This window comes from Lepus europaeus, chromosome 16 (assembly GCF_033115175.1).
Source record: "Lepus europaeus isolate LE1 chromosome 16, mLepTim1.pri, whole genome shotgun sequence".
Taxonomy (NCBI): Eukaryota; Metazoa; Chordata; class Mammalia; order Lagomorpha; family Leporidae; genus Lepus; species Lepus europaeus.
The window spans coordinates 75,826,530-75,842,457 of record NC_084842.1 but is presented as its reverse complement, the minus strand read 5'-3'; the positions used below and the strand labels follow the sequence as shown (position 1 = coordinate 75,842,457).

General features: G+C 36.9%; 1 protein-coding gene across 2 annotated transcripts in view; it reads left to right on the top strand.

Moving 5' to 3' along the window:
* Nucleotides 1–15,928, top strand: part of SLIT2 (slit guidance ligand 2) — a 388,499-nt gene that overhangs the window by 329,651 nt on the left and 42,920 nt on the right. For both annotated transcript variants that reach the window (XM_062212660.1, XM_062212659.1), the window contains 4 exons: nt 1,475–1,638; nt 12,203–12,327; nt 12,468–12,565; nt 13,791–13,930. In XM_062212660.1, the coding sequence (XP_062068644.1) occupies nt 1,475–1,638; nt 12,203–12,327; nt 12,468–12,565; nt 13,791–13,930 (527 nt within the window). The remainder of the gene's footprint in view (nt 1–1,474; nt 1,639–12,202; nt 12,328–12,467; nt 12,566–13,790; nt 13,931–15,928) is intronic.

The following is a 15,928-nucleotide window of genomic DNA, read 5'->3' as shown; positions in this document are numbered from 1 at the left end:
TAAACCTCAACCTGCGACACCAGCATACCATGTCAGAGCAGTGGTTCCAGTCTTGGCTGCTCTGCTCCCTGCTAATATGCCTGGGAAAGCAAATGGAGTTCCTGGCTGCAGGCATTGGCCTGTCCCAGACCTGGCTGTGGCAGCTGTTTGGGGAGTGAATTAATTCTAAGTCATTCTCTCTCTCCCTGTCCCTTTCTCTCCTCGCACCTACCTATGTCCTTCCCCCCACCCTCCTTAGCTCTATCACTCTGCCTTTCAAACAAGTGAAAAAAAAAATCTTTTTTAAAAATGACAAGTTTCTTTTGGTATGAACAAATTTAAATCCATACATATAAGGAGTGTTCAAAACATTCATGAAAATGAGTAGCGTCAAAAAACTATGCATCACTTCAGATTGTTGCACCAAAACAAATGTACTTTTCATTTCATTTATCCAGGAATATTTTGAAGAGCGTTTATAGTAATGGTGCAGTAAATGTTAGCTATTACTTGCTGTCACTACTACCACTTATGGAAACACATACCAAGGTTAAGATATGAAAGACTTTCTAAAGGGACAGACATCCAGTGATGATCCACATGTGCTCTGAAGAACTAGCACTGTGCATCTTCATTAGTTCATGCCATTTCTTTTTTTTACCATTTTCTTTTTTTAAACTTTTATTTAAGAAATATAAATTTCCAAAGTACAACCTTTGGATTATAGCAGTTCTTCCCCTCAAAACCACCCTCCCACACGCAAACCATCCCATCTCCTGTTCCCCCTCCCATCCCATTCTTCATTAAGATTCATTTTTAATTATCTTTATATACAGAAGATCAACTTAGTATATACTAAGATTTCAACAGACTGCACCACACAGACACACGAAGTATAAAGTACTGTTTGAATACTAGCTTTACCATTAATTCACATAGTACTGCACATTAAGGACACCTGTGCCTCTGAACTTATTGCCCCCTCACCTGACATCATCCCCGTCCTTTCCCATCCACTTAACTCTTCAGCACCCTCTTCCTGAAAAATCAGTCAGTTTGTTCACAGTCATAAAGATGTCGACTGTAGCACTTCTAATGACATTTTTGTATATTTGTACTTGTTAATCTCTGCAGGAGGAATTCTTTGGAGTGGAGAATACTGAGTTATTCATAGTTGGGTCCTAAGAATGTTTCATAGTGATTACATTCTCCTTAACTAATTGACAAATGAAGACTGCACGTAGGTTGCACGAACACCTAATAGAAACCCATCTCTGCAAAATAAAGCACAGATGGGTGTCACCCCAATGATACCTCACCTAATCCCAGCGGCACATAATTTAGGAGAATAGGGGAGTCCCCCGTATGTTCATTTTCCTCTGAACTGTTACCATGGAAAAATCCATAAAGATTTCCTTCTGAGGATCACCTTGAATTCTGTTCCCTTAGGAAATAACAATACTTCCATACTTGTGTGTATGTGTTGTTTTTCCAGAGCGATTGGAGCCAATCCTCTTTACTGTGATTGTAACATGCAGTGGTTGTCCGACTGGGTGAAGTCGGAATATAAGGAACCCGGAATTGCTCGCTGTGCTGGTCCTGGAGAAATGGCAGATAAACTGTTACTCACAACTCCCTCCAAAAAATTTGCGTGTCAAGGTATGGTTTACTAATCATTTGCACTTTTTAAATGAAATCTTTTTACTAATTAAAAGAAGAAAAAGCAAGCACCTTGCCATTAGACTTCAGAGGTCTAGTGTAACAGCCAGTAGACTTTTTCCACCTATGCTTAGACAAGACAGAGCAGCCTCCTAAAGTGCCTAAGTAAAAGCTGAGCTTTTCCAATAAATCTCAGAATTGTCCATTGCAAATGACTGTTACTGAAAATTTCTTGAAAATGAAGAAGGGCAAAATACACAATTTCTGGAAATTCTTTTCATAGCCTCTAACAAGTAAAATATTTTGCTTTTGCCTTGTCTGAACGTGTGCCCTGCTGCTAAGAGCTGCCAGGGCCCTGTGGCTTCCTGAGGCCAGGTAAGGAGAGACGGGCTCCCCAGTGGTCAGGCCAAACCTTCTGATTCTCCTCTCTTGCTGCAGACATCCTGTGTGGGTTGATGTTCCTCTTCCCTGCTCGTTTGTAGCCCTCCCCTTTCCCTCTGTTTTATGGCATTGTGGATCCTAAATAGCGTCGTCATAATATTATTTTCCTATTTTACTACAAGCATAATATATCCCCAATATGGAAAATCTAAAGAGAAAAGAGTAAACAATAAGACACATCTTATTTCTGTAAAAAGAAATGAGTTAGTGATTAATTACAGTACCTACAGATAACCACTGTTAAACTTGTCTTGTATAGTTTTCCAGTTTTGTAAATGAAATATATGGATTTTTGTTCCTTACAAAAATGAGAGGGAAAATTAGTTTTGGGTTTTTTTTGTTTTGTTTTTTTGTTTTGTTTTGTTTTGTTTTTGAGAAACAGAGAAAGCTCCCATCTGCTGATTTACTTCCCAAATGCTTGGAACAGCCAGGACTCGGCCATCACAAAAGCTGGGAGCTGAGGACTCAATCCAGGCCTCTCAGAACGCAGCCCTGTTACGTGAGCTGTCACTGCTGCCCCTCAGGTTCCACGTTAGCAGGAAGCTGAGGTCAGGAGCTCAAACCCATCACTCTGGTGTGGAATGAAGCTGTCTTAACAGGCTTCTTAGCCACTAGGCTATGCCTGTCCCACCGTTATTCTGAGATTGTAAATCTTTTAAGAGAGCCTTGCAGAAATATTAGATCAAAGAGAGAAATTTTTCAGGCTTCTAAGTGTATAACCAGCAAATGTGGATTAAAGGTGTTATGTGGGAGACTAAATTCTAGATATCATGGACCATAGAGAAGTGTACAGCACAGACTTACTTTGCAAGACTTCAAGCCTAGCCAAAAAGAAAAGGTTTCAGTGCTTATGAGAATACACTGAAGTAGATATTTTGTGCAGTGGATCTCTAGAGTCCAGAACATGCTTGGGGCTAAACCTTGGCCAGCTTAATTTTTCAGTAGCTGGGTATCCTTTCTGTAATCACTTAACCAGTCTATACCGTGGTTTCTTCATGTGGAAGGAGACATAACAGTACCAGACTGAGTCCTGTTAATGTAAAAGGTATCAATGTGTAGCAAACATGCTGCCTTGAACATAATAACCACTCAGTATAGGATAGCTGCTTCATGGTATTATACATCTTCAGAACACCAAAGAGTGACATAGGATACTCCATGATTTGTTGATAAAAGAAGGAACTGTCAAAAACTATATACACTTAACCATTTTAGGTTGATATCTCATGTGCTTTTTTTAAAAGATTTATTTTATTTATTTGAAAGAGTTACAGAGAGAGAGGTCTTCCGTCTGCTGGTTCACTCCCCAGATGCCTGTGACAGCTGGAGCTGCGCCGATCAGAAGGCAGGAGCCAGGAGCTTTTTCTGGGTCTCCTACATGGGTGCAGGGGCCCAAGGACTTGGGCCATCTTCTATTGCTTTCCCAGGCCATAATAGAGAGCTGGATTGGAAGAGGAGCAGCCAGGACTAGAATCAGTGCCCATATGGGATGCCCGTGCTTCAGGCCAAAGTTTTAACCTGCTGTGCCAAAGCACCAGCCCCCAAATGTGTTTTTCATAGCTGTAAATGGTTATAGCACATTGTAAACATTGACATTAATTTTAAAGATTTATTTGAAAGGCATACAGAACAAGAGGGAAGGGGAGAGGAGGGAAGAGAGAGAGGGGGAGAGGAAAAGAGAAAGAGGGAGAGAATAGCTTATATCTACTCCAGAAGTGCCACAACAGCCAGAGTTGGATCAGTCCAAAGTCAGGAGCCAGAACTTCCATCCAGGTTTCCCATGTGAGTGGCAGGAGCCCAGGTACTTACCATCATCTGCTGTCATCTCCCAGGCAATTAGCAGGAAGCTGGATTGGAAGCAGAGGCAGGATGCAGTCCTAGCAGTCTGTTATGGGATGCAGGTATCCCAAGCAGCAGTTTAAGTTGCTGTAACATAATACCCTTTCCAACACTGATCCTTTAAAACAAAGCTTCTGTCTCTCCTTTAAATGTGCGTAGACTTCAAAAAGTTCATAGAAAATGGAATTAAATAATATTTATCTGTTGCAAAAGTGTTTGAAATCCATGTGTAGTTTTTCCATAATACACATTTTTAATGAACTATTTGAACTCTCATATTTGCTGGAATTTTAATACCACAGCTGATTTAAAAGAAACAAAAGCATATCCTTTGTACATTCTTCTTTTCCCTTGAAGCTCTGGGTTTTTTTTTTCCTTAAATACCTATGACTATTACCTCAAAGAATTATATCATTCTTTGCTACAAAAGAATGCATATATAATTGGAATTTTTAAAATTTTCATCCACCAGAAGCCTTTAAATGTTTTTAAAACTTTTCTCTGAATTTAATCATTGTCATTTATACTAGTCCATCATTAGATGAAACAGCATAATTGTTTATCAATATTTTCATATTTTTACTAAAATTGAAAGTACAGTTTTATTGACATAGCTTTCTGGGATTATGTGCATCAATTGTTAGAACCTTTGAAAATAATAGGCATTTTAAATTATTTTGTAATTCTAAGTGTTTCCTTGGGGCAATGCCCAGTGATAAATTGGCTGAGAGGTATATCATGCTGTTGTAAAGTGGAGAAGAAACACATGTCGAAGAGGAAGTAGGAGCGTTGACAATGACAGAAAATCTTGTGTTTAGGTATGCTGTTAGGCTTACATGAGAAGTTGAGAAATTGCAAGCTGATTGTTTTGCACTTCTCTGTGCCCAGGGACCCTTGTACTTCATATTGAAAAATAAGAGTGTTCATCCATGTTTCTCAAAGTTTACAATTCCCTCATGGTATTTCTTTTCTTTTGAGACATTTCTTGAAAAACAATTTCATAACAAATTTGAAAACAGCTATATTCGCTTAAGCTCTACTCTTAATGGCTTGTATTCACTTATTAAATGTTCTCAAAGCTAATACCTAACACATACATACATATACAGGTTTATGTTACTCAGATACATCTGGATGGTCCATTTTTAAAATCTCATGACCATACATAGGATCTTATGTACTTTATGTAGCATACATGGAAACATACTTGACAAAAATGGTCCTTATCATAACTGATCAATACTACTTTCTGTAGTGATAGGAATGTTCTGTATCTGCTCTTTTCAGTATGGTAGCAAGTAGCCATATGTGGTTACTGGATACTTCAAATTGTGGCTAATTTGATTAAAGAAATTAATTTAATTTTATTTCATGTAAACATAAATATTCACATGTGGCTAGTGACTACTGTGTTAGATTTTTTTCATGACTGCAACAAAATACCTGAGGTACGCTGATTTTACAAATAAAAGAGCTTCATATCGGCTCACAATTTTGAAAGTTCACAGTTCATAATCAGGTTCTGCTATTGGTTCAGCCTCTAATAATAGTGTTCTTGCTGGTAGAGCCCCAAGGTTGTGTACACCATCAAAACCAAGGACAGGGAGCGTGTGTGTCAACAATATCTGTCTCTATCATACTCCATTTAAATCCACCAGGGTTTACTAATTACCCAATCCAATCTAATTACTTCCCAAAGGCCCTACCTTCAAACACTGTTATTTGATTAAGTTTCCACCCTCTTAGTCTGGCGCCTTAGACTGCTCGGCCATCTTGACACACACATTTCCACCCTCTTAGTGTCATTAACATGAGACCTTCAGGCCTGGACTCTAAGAGTTCCAGACCAAGTCATACTCAAACCATAGTAGCTAACATATTGGGTGGTGTAGTTGCTACAAAGTCCCAGATAAAGAAATCATGTTAGAAGAGGGTGTTTGTGAATGTGAGTGTGCTTAAGCTATCTATTCAAACAAGTAGACAGTGTGGAGATACTGGCCAAGTGTAGGCAGAACTATAGGAAAAGAGCTGTGCTATGGAAAAATGCTGTTCCCACTCCAGGGATGCTAATAAACAGTTGAGTTGAAACCTGTTAATTGACAGATGATGACAGTTGCTAGACCTATGAGCTCAATTTCAGCCATTTAGTTGAATACAAGTACATAATTTCAAATTACAGAAGATGGATATTCTTTATTTTGACATGTTTACATAGCTATCTTTAAATAAAATTTAAATATTTTTTTCTTCTAGAAAAAAGCTATGTATTGATTTGAGTAACTAAGTTTTTCAATAAGTAAAAAGTAGAAAAAGTATGTTATTGCAAAATTTAAAGGAAGAAAAGAAAGGAAGAAGGGGGGATTGAGGAAGAGGGGAATGGATGTATGATTATCTTCTTGCAATTGCGCCTATGAAATCTGTTCTCTATGTTAATAAAACTTTTTTTTTTTTTTTGGAGAGACAGAGTTAGACAGTGAGAGAGAGAGAGAGACAGAGAGAAAGGTCTTCCTTTCCCTTGGTTCACCCCCTAAATGGCCACTACGGCCACTGATCCAAAGCCAGGAGCCAGGTGCCTCCTCCTGGTCTCCCATGTGGGTGCAGGGCCCAAGGACCCAGGCCATCCTCCATTGCCTTCCCGGGCCAGAGCAGAGAGCTGGACAGGAAGAGGAGCAACCGGGACAGAATCCGGCACCCCAACTGGGACTAGAACCCGGGGTGCTGGCACCACAGGCGGAGGATTAGCCTAGTGAGCCGTGGCACCGGCCATAATAAAACTTCTAAAAAATTCATTCTTTTAAGAAAATTTTTATTCTCAGTTTTTTGTAGTATTTTCTTTATGACATAATCTCACAGTTTTTGTGTACAACAGAAATAAATGTTCTGGTGAAATAGATTAGTAAAGCATATTTAGTTAAGACATGGATTAGAGCATTCTTACGGGGGAAGCAAACCATCATGATTACGTTTATAACATAAGTATCCTTCCTCACCATTTCAGTATCAGATGAAATTAGAGAGAAGAAACAGTCTGCAATAAGACAGATGGTTTTGCCCTCTACAGGGTTTCCTTAAGAAATATCAGCCTGGGGAGTGGAACATTGTTATTTTCTCATATTCTTTATAATGCTTGTGTTTGAAGATGTAGCTATAGAGACAACCAAATCATTCTCTTTTTTTCTGTTTGACAAACCCATACTTAAACAGGATAAAAACTGAACAGTCTGATGGGAATGAATAATGTATTCCCTCATTCATTCTATACATACTGAATTTCTAATTTTTGCCAGTTCCAGGGTGTCAAAAATACAGTGGCAAACAATACCAAGTAAAACCCCTTTCCTCATGGAGCTTATATACCAACAATAGTTATATTTGAATAGATAATTCTAAAACAACATAGAAACTTAGCAATAGAAATATACATATGTATATGATATGAGGATATTTCAAAACATTCATGGAAGTTGAGTTAAAATATATTTTGGCGGGGTCAAAAATTTTTGAAATCTATATACAGTTTTTTCATAAACATACCTTCCATGAACTTTCCTTTTCTTTCCAATGCTGTTACTGATACCTCTTTCTTTTTCATCCACTCTTTAGTGTAGAAATATGAGGGTTTCTCTTCCTAGCTTTATTAATTCTTCAGTTGATTTCAGTCAATGGCTTGAAGTATCTGTGCCGTTTTATGAACTTGAGATCCATATTTCTATCCACTTAGTGGATTCCTCTCTCGATGGCATACAGAAACTTAACACATCTTCCAAGACATGCATTATCCATTCCCCTCAAGCCTGTCTCTAACTGATATGTGTGTGTCTCAAAGCTGAGTAACAAGTTTTCCAGGTATCCAGGCATTTCACTTGGTGTTGATCCCTCAAAACTTAAGTCTAGTGCCTGGCACAAAGTAGACCCTCAATAAATATTCGATAAATGAATGATTTAATTATGGGATGTTGTTTAAAATATATCTTTGTTATTAATACTTAAGAAATGCAATAATAGCAAATGGAGCATGGAATCATTGGTTTTAATTAGAAATCTCCTTTTAGTTCATTATCCAATGTCAAATATCCCCTTCCTGCTTCTTAGGCTGTCTTTGATGTACCTCAGCTTTATACAAGGTCAGTGATAGAGGATTTTGTTATTTGACTCATGTTTCCAAGAGATGCCAGAATAAAGACAGACTCTGAGATATAGTTAAGTTTTGTCTAGAGCTTTGGTAATAAATCAAAATGTGATACATTTCTCAGTGGGTGGCAACGTTGGTGTCAGGTGCATAGCTAGTGATTTGCGTCAAGTAAGCAAGTCTGCCTACAAGCTTTAATGGATTTGAGGTCTAGCAGTTCTTCCATTAAAGATTAAAGTAACTGACAGAGACAGATTGTTAACGAAACTTTCTTCTACTTTTCCCTTTGAATTATTAAGCTAAACACACCTACATCCATGCAGTTGATGTTACATTGCTTTCTGAAGTCAAGACCAAATCTTAAATCAATCCAGTTAGCTGAGACTAGCCTCCTTCATTTCAGTGGCATTAGTAAATATCTGTATCCTTCATGCAAGGTTTCTTTTCTCCTCTGTGGCATACATCTCATGAGGGCTAATTTGTTAGCAATATTTTAACGTTTCTTGGAACCAGTTAGTTTTTGAAAGGGAAAAAAGCTTGATGCCTCTGGTTCCTTAATAAGCAGTATTGCAAGAAAAACGAAAACATCTCCTGCCTCTTAAGATTGCACTGTTACTTGTAGAGGTTTTCCATACCAAATTTTCAATCACAGGTGTGTTCTTAAATCACATAAATCATTAACTCTCGGTGTTGTTATGCATTAGATAATTCTTTTGCTGCCCACTTCTATTCTCCATGGGTTTCCCCAAATTTCAGCTATTCCTAGCATATATAGACGGTGCTCAGTAAATTTGTGAAAAATAGATAAATAAATAAATAGAAAAATAGATTTGTCTTATGTTAAAATTTGGACAAATAAAGGATTTCCTTTCCCCTTTTAAGTAAACCACTTTTTTGAGTTTTCCCCTCTCTGTACCCTTTGAAAGTCTAACAAAGAGTATATTAGCTCCTATTCTTATTTCTGTGCCTGATCTCATGAGGATTTTTGCCTTATATTCATTATATCTCAATGCATAAAACAGCCCACTGAGGGTTACCATTTTCCTAATACCCCATGCTTCAGTGACAAAGTTGGATTATAATTTGGGTTGATGGACTTCAGATCGTATGCCCAAGATTACTTTTTATTACACTAAATTACAATTTCTGTTCTTCAATGCATTTTTTCCATCTTGGACTATTCAATCAAGTGTATAAAATTCTATAAATTTTGGCTTGCTCCTGGGCAGGAATATAGAAATATGAGATTTAAATAAACCAGGTAGATATAAAAATCATAATATTAAAAGGTTAAGTGGAATTACAGTCTAATTAAAATAGGAAAAAGAATTATGTCATGTTAAGGCATTTGTCCGTATCAGAGGATACTCTTTGGAACTTATATAACATAAAAAAATAAGAAAAACTTTTGGCTTAGTCTTCACTCAAACCCAAGTTATAGAAATAAGAAATATCTTTGAAGAACTTACTTCAAAAGAAAAATAAGAAAAATGGAGAAGCAAATAGAATTGTAGCTATAGTTGTCAACTTTAAGAACCTCAATATGTTGCTGACTTCGTAAATCCAGAGCTACCACCAGACTAGCACAGAAGGCTTAAGAAATGGTCAGAGGAGGCCTGTGCACTTAAGAAAGCTAGGTGTCTATAGAACTAAGCTGGATATAGAAAGGGGCAACAACCTCCATATACTGACAAGGAATTCCAGATGTAAAACTCCTTTGACATACCTAGCTATAAAGGAAACCAAAGCTGATCATAGTAAAAACAAAAATGGAGAAATTCGTTAGTACTTATTTGGTGTTTGTTAATCAGAGATGATTCAGTTGACGTTTATCCAATAAATCTTGACTATGTAGTAAGCTGGACAGGTACTACTGGAGACCAGCATTTTTATTGCCTGAAAACTTACATTCTTCAGAATGTATTCCCTGAAACAATCTCCAGTTTATCATCTAAATACTCATACATAATGTTTTGAAAAAGTCACATTCCACAGAATGAAGCTAAAAGCTGCCAACCCTAAACTTCTCTACTCAAACCATACACTTAAAAGGCAGAATGTCCAAAATTAGACCCAAAGCCATTTGTTCGTCAGATGAATGTGCATGGCCCTGGCATTTGCTGATGTGCTGTTTTGATACCATACAATTCTCATCTACTTCAACCTATGCGTTGGCCCCAAGATAGATTATTCTTTGCTCTAATTTATCTGAGGGGTCCACTACCAATTAGATATTTCCTTTTCTATGCTGACTCTAAATTTGATAACTTTAAATATCAAAACCATTTATTGTGGGGTATTAATGTTAATTTAACTAACTGCCACCATTGATTCTCCAGTGTGCTGAATGGCTGAATTGTCCCTAATTGATAAATAAGTTGGGGGTGGTAGTAAATTAAATTTCAGTGAGGCTCATTTCAGAATTAATCCCACTGATTTCCCAGCTATACTTTTGATACAGAGACTTCATTAATTATACTGGTTCTCAAGAGAAAGTAGAGGGGACACTGGCACTGGTACAGTCTCTCTTAGTGACTGCAGTGTCACTAGAAGCAGGCACCACCCTCTTCCATTAACACAGCCATTGCTAGAACTGCCATCCATTTCCAAATGTTTAAAAAGAAACAGGAATTCCTATGTAGACTTTTCTCAAGGGTTTTTTGTTCTTGTTGTCAGAAGAAACTCTCTCCTTTTTGTAGATTGTAATTCAAAACCATCTTTGACTGGTTATGGACCAGTGTTTCTCAGGCTATGAAGAGGTATAGAGAAATCTATGGCTGCCATGTTCATTTGCATTCTCTTATACACGAGAGTATATCCCTTCATACCCACTACTGATAAACAGGAATTCTAACCTGTAGATATCATTTCATAAAAGGTAGTTCATTTGAGTGGAAGTCATAAGACATTTTGAGTGTTGTACCTAGAGGCTTAGAGCAGTGAGTGGGAGCCACATGCTGCACAATTGTCCTGTTAAGCTTAGTAGACATTGTGTGTGATAAGACATGCAGTCAGGATTATGGTTGCTTGTTCTAATGAGGATTAAAGGAATCAAGAGATTGGTGATAGAAGAAATGTAATTAATGCTCATATTATAAAATTATATGTAAACATGTCACTCCACCATTTTCCTTCTCAGACACAGTTGCCAACAAGCAGTCTAGTAAATTATCACAAGTAGTGAAAAATAGCATCGGGGCCCACAATTTTTTTGAGGAGTGTACAGCTTCCACAATCAGAGACAGACAGAGATCTCCTGTTTGCTATGTCACTCATCAAATGCCTGCAACAGCCCATCCTGCACTGGGCAGAATCCAGGAAAGAACCAGGAACTCAGGGACTGCCATGTGGGATGCCCATATCTTGAGTGGCATTGTAACTGCTGTACCAAATGCCCCTGAATGATGAGATTTTTAAGAAGTGTATTTCAAAATGTGAAATTACAATGGTGTTTTCTTCTCAGAGAGGAAGATATAAAAGCAGTATGCTGATGAGCTAAAAGAGAAACTAACTCATAAGAATATGAGAGAGAATATAATAGAGATTAAATTTTTGGTTTATTTTCATATAACCAACAGTGGCACCACTTTGTATCTCCTATATGAAACACTCTGAGCTAATGTCATCTGGGCAGGTGTTTTTAATTGTTTTCCATTGTCATGATGAATTTCTACCTATTTATAGAACTCATTACCTGCCCTCTCTCTTCTCTTCTCTCTCTCTTTCTCTCTCTCTCTCTCTGCCTCCCTCCCACACACTCACAGTCTTCTCTGTGACAGCATATATTTCTGTGAAACTGAGGTTAAGGTATGGGCAGTGTCCATGTAAGACATCCACATAAGCTGTTCCATGGGGACTTGCTCTATGATACTGGTTTCCTTAACACCAGATACTAATTCCCTAAAGTAGAAACTCAGAGTCCCACTTTGACTTTAGAGTCCCACAGTACCTCCCAGGGAGAAGACCTCCTGTTGCATTCTTGAACATAGTATATTGATGATGACTTCTGGCTTTGTCACAGAAGAAAAATACCTATAGATATGCAATCAAAAATAAATTTATTTAAAATTTACATTATATTAAAGCATAGAAATAATTGTAAGCAAACTAAAAATAGAAAGCATCAGTTTCTCATATGTTTCAATTAAATTTTAGGTCCTGTCGATGTCAGTATTCTTGCTAAATGTAATCCCTGCTTATCCAATCCATGCAAAAATGATGGCACCTGTAACAATGATCCTGTTGACTTTTATCGATGCACCTGTCCATATGGTTTCAAGGTAAGCAGAGGCTGTTTGGGGAGCCACATCATGAAAAAAATATCTTTCTGTAAATGTGCCTTGTTATTCCACCCTCCTTTCTCTGAGTGCTGAGAATGCCTTGGTTGACATTCAACTCTCCTTGACCATTCCTTCTCCAGGGGCAAGACTGTGACATTCCGATTCATGCTTGCATCAGTAACCCGTGTAAACATGGAGGAACTTGCCACTTAAAAGAAGGAGAAAAAGATGGGTTCTGGTAGGTCATGCGGCTGCTATCATGTCTGCGGTCTAGGAGCAAGAATAACTAAATGCACGTATATTTTCCTTCCTAAATCAAAGGGTATTTTTAAAGGAACACCAGTATATTGGCAATCTTGAATATATTCATCCTAGTCCTAGTTATTGCAATATTTAAAAAATACGTATGTAGATACTGCAGTGTTCTCAGCTCAAGATGCCATAAAATCAACAAATTTGAAAACATGCACACACATATATTATGATTAATCAGGTTATATTAGTACAAAACAAAGTATTTGCTATACTATGCTAAATTAATAGGCAGCTAGTCTCTCACTGCAATTCATTTATTCATCTGTCATTTTGCTTCTGATTCACTGACGGTGTTTAATGCTAAGATATATGTCCCACTGAAACAGAAAATTAATGATTCATTTCCAAGCCCCAATACAAGTAGGCAAACATGCTGTGAACATTTTTAATCTGTGGTTATTTAATTGTATGGTACAATTAATTTAGTTATACCTCATGCATTATAAAATAGAATTCTTATTAAATGACACTAATAATTTCACATAAGATTGCTGATCTACTAATGCTTATTGGAGATGCCATTTTTTGGAAGAATTATACTTTATTTCTGTATTCTGTTATGAAAATATCTCTTATCTATTTAAACTTTACTCAAAGATTATTTTTATACTTAATCAAAATTAAAAATGCAATGTTTTATGCCATGGTAAAAGTCATATTTAATTGAGACTTGAAGATAACATTCATATTTTGTAATTATAATGAAAAGAAAATTCTGTTTTCAGGTTTCTTTCTGGTTTCAAGACATCAACGACATTGCATGTAGTAGATAGAATTTTTAAAATCAGAATCACTTCCTCATTTATGAGAAATAAAATATGAATTATTTTGCTGTAGCATAACTCTAGATTAAGATATGTATGTTATGGATGAGAGCTTTGTGTTTTAGACCTGGAAATCTGTTGCATTTATTTACTTCTAAGACAGTGCACACATTTGCTATCATGCACCCAGCTTAGATTTGTTTTTCCTTTTCTACCAGTTTCTGGTTTGGTAATATTATCTTATTGGTGCTTACAAAATTTCATTTAAAAACATTTTAAAAGTTAAAGCTCTATAGTTGATAAGTGTATTTATGAGTTTTTCAAAATTAAACAATGTGACTTTAAAAAGTTACAAAATGATGTTTTTGCTTCCCCGGTCATCAGGTGTATTTGTGCAGATGGATTTGAAGGGGAAAATTGTGAAGTCAATGTTGATGATTGTGAAGATAATGACTGTGAAAATAATTCTACCTGTGTCGATGGAATTAATAACTATACCTGCCTGTGCCCACCTGAGTTCACAGGTATGAAGAGTAGGAAATAGTATATATTCATCAGAATATCTGTTTGCAAGCATCGTTGACGCTAATATATATTTAGTAAACCATTATATTCTTTGATAACTGGTAGGGGTTTTGGAAATTGGGTGTCATGTAAGTAATAGAAGTTCTTGAAGATGATTTCAAACAACCAAAGAAAAGACGCAGGAAGCTCCATTTAAACACATCCTTCTTAAACCAAATTGTCCAGCAAAACAAAGGCTGTTGGTGAACCTTTTGGTGCCACGTTTTAATGGCATTTTCATGAAAACAATTTTCCCTAGGTAAACGAGGCCACCAAGACGTATGTGAGAAGAGGGCATTGATTTATATAGCCAAAACATAATTAAGGATTTGAGGTTTCTCAGGTTCGTGCTTATTTCTTCACTAGCGGGTATTTTCCTCCAGTAAACTGTGACCTACAGAGTAAAACTCAATCAGGAAGATACTGAGCATTGTGGAGTCTCGTGAGACCATCATTTCTTTTCTGACACTTTTGTCTCTTTGGGAGATAAATCTCACAAGCCTACTACCAAATTGGTAAACTTCCTCCCAATTCAAAGCAATTTGCTATAAAGTCAACATCGTTTATAACTTTTCTATTTTCTTAGAATATCTGTGTGATTGATTTTTGTGGCTATGAATAAGAAACTTCACAGTTACAGTATTTTCCTGAGTAAATCATTAAAGTTGATAGAAAAACAAAGATATTACAAATTTTATTAGTAGGAAAAAATGGAAAAATAAATTCAATCACTCTACTAAAAGTGACTATTTTCATTTCTGAGTGTTTTTCATTAATTCTCATTATGCCCACGTAAGCTCATCCATAATTAATATAAAAGGGTGATATAACTATGTATGTGACTAAGGTTAACATCTCTACATATGAAAAATGAACACACATCTTTAGGATTATCTTTCACAGCATTGGTAAATCATTTGCAATTTCTAATGAAATACCCAAACTTTGTATATTACCTTTCTTGATGAACAGATGCTAGAAAAAACAGTAAGGTTTGGTTTTGAGAACTCATATCTATTTGAGTGCCTTTGAATCTGCTTTGGCCATGGTGTGTTTATGTGTGTGTGTATTTTTTTGTAAGTAGACAGTTGATGCTGTGTAAAGTTACACTGAGTATCCAGTAGAAATTTGAGCATATCACTATCCTATTATGTACATACAGAAAGCAGAATTTGAGCATTCTTTGATATTTTGCATTAACAAGGGATAGCAAGTCTATCTACCATGCACTTTTTCTAAAGTTGCCAGAAAGACTTTAATGCACCCACGTTTTGACCTTCACAGCACTGTTCTTTGTGCCATACCTCAGATAACTTGCCATCCTAACAGATTTCTAGAGCCGTTATGGCTACCTAGAGAATCTGAGCTTTGTTGGAAGAGCTCATTTAGACTTTTACAATAAGCCCAGTCTTTGTACCAAGATCTGTTACCAGAATGCTGTTAGGACAAAATAGTTTTCTTTTTCTGTCTTTTTTTTTTTTTTTTTTTGGATAATTACAGGGAAGGACTTACTAACCTAGTTAATTTTGGAGGCTTCTTTAAACCAACCTGCTCTGACTCCAACAAATTGGGCCCAAGAATTTCAAGTACACTATAGCTAGCAAATGCCCTCCTGAGCATAGAAATGAGGAATTGTGTGCATACACACACACACGCACACACACACATGGATATACGCATATCCCTTCCTGATGGTAACCTGGACTTGGGAGCATGACCATATTCAGGTTCTCACACGTTTTTGGTAATGGTTTCCATAAGGTGGTAGAATCTTCTGAGCTGTTTGGGAGGGGTCCCACCTTGGTTTGGCATTTGATTTGCTACTCCTTATTCGTATCCATTTCTTTGGAGTTTATGTCTCACCTGTTCACCCTTCTCTTCCCAAGCCTGCCCTGATCCTCTTAAATTGATGTTTTTCCATCCTAAGGATTCAGTTCAGGGCAACTTCCCCTGAGAAG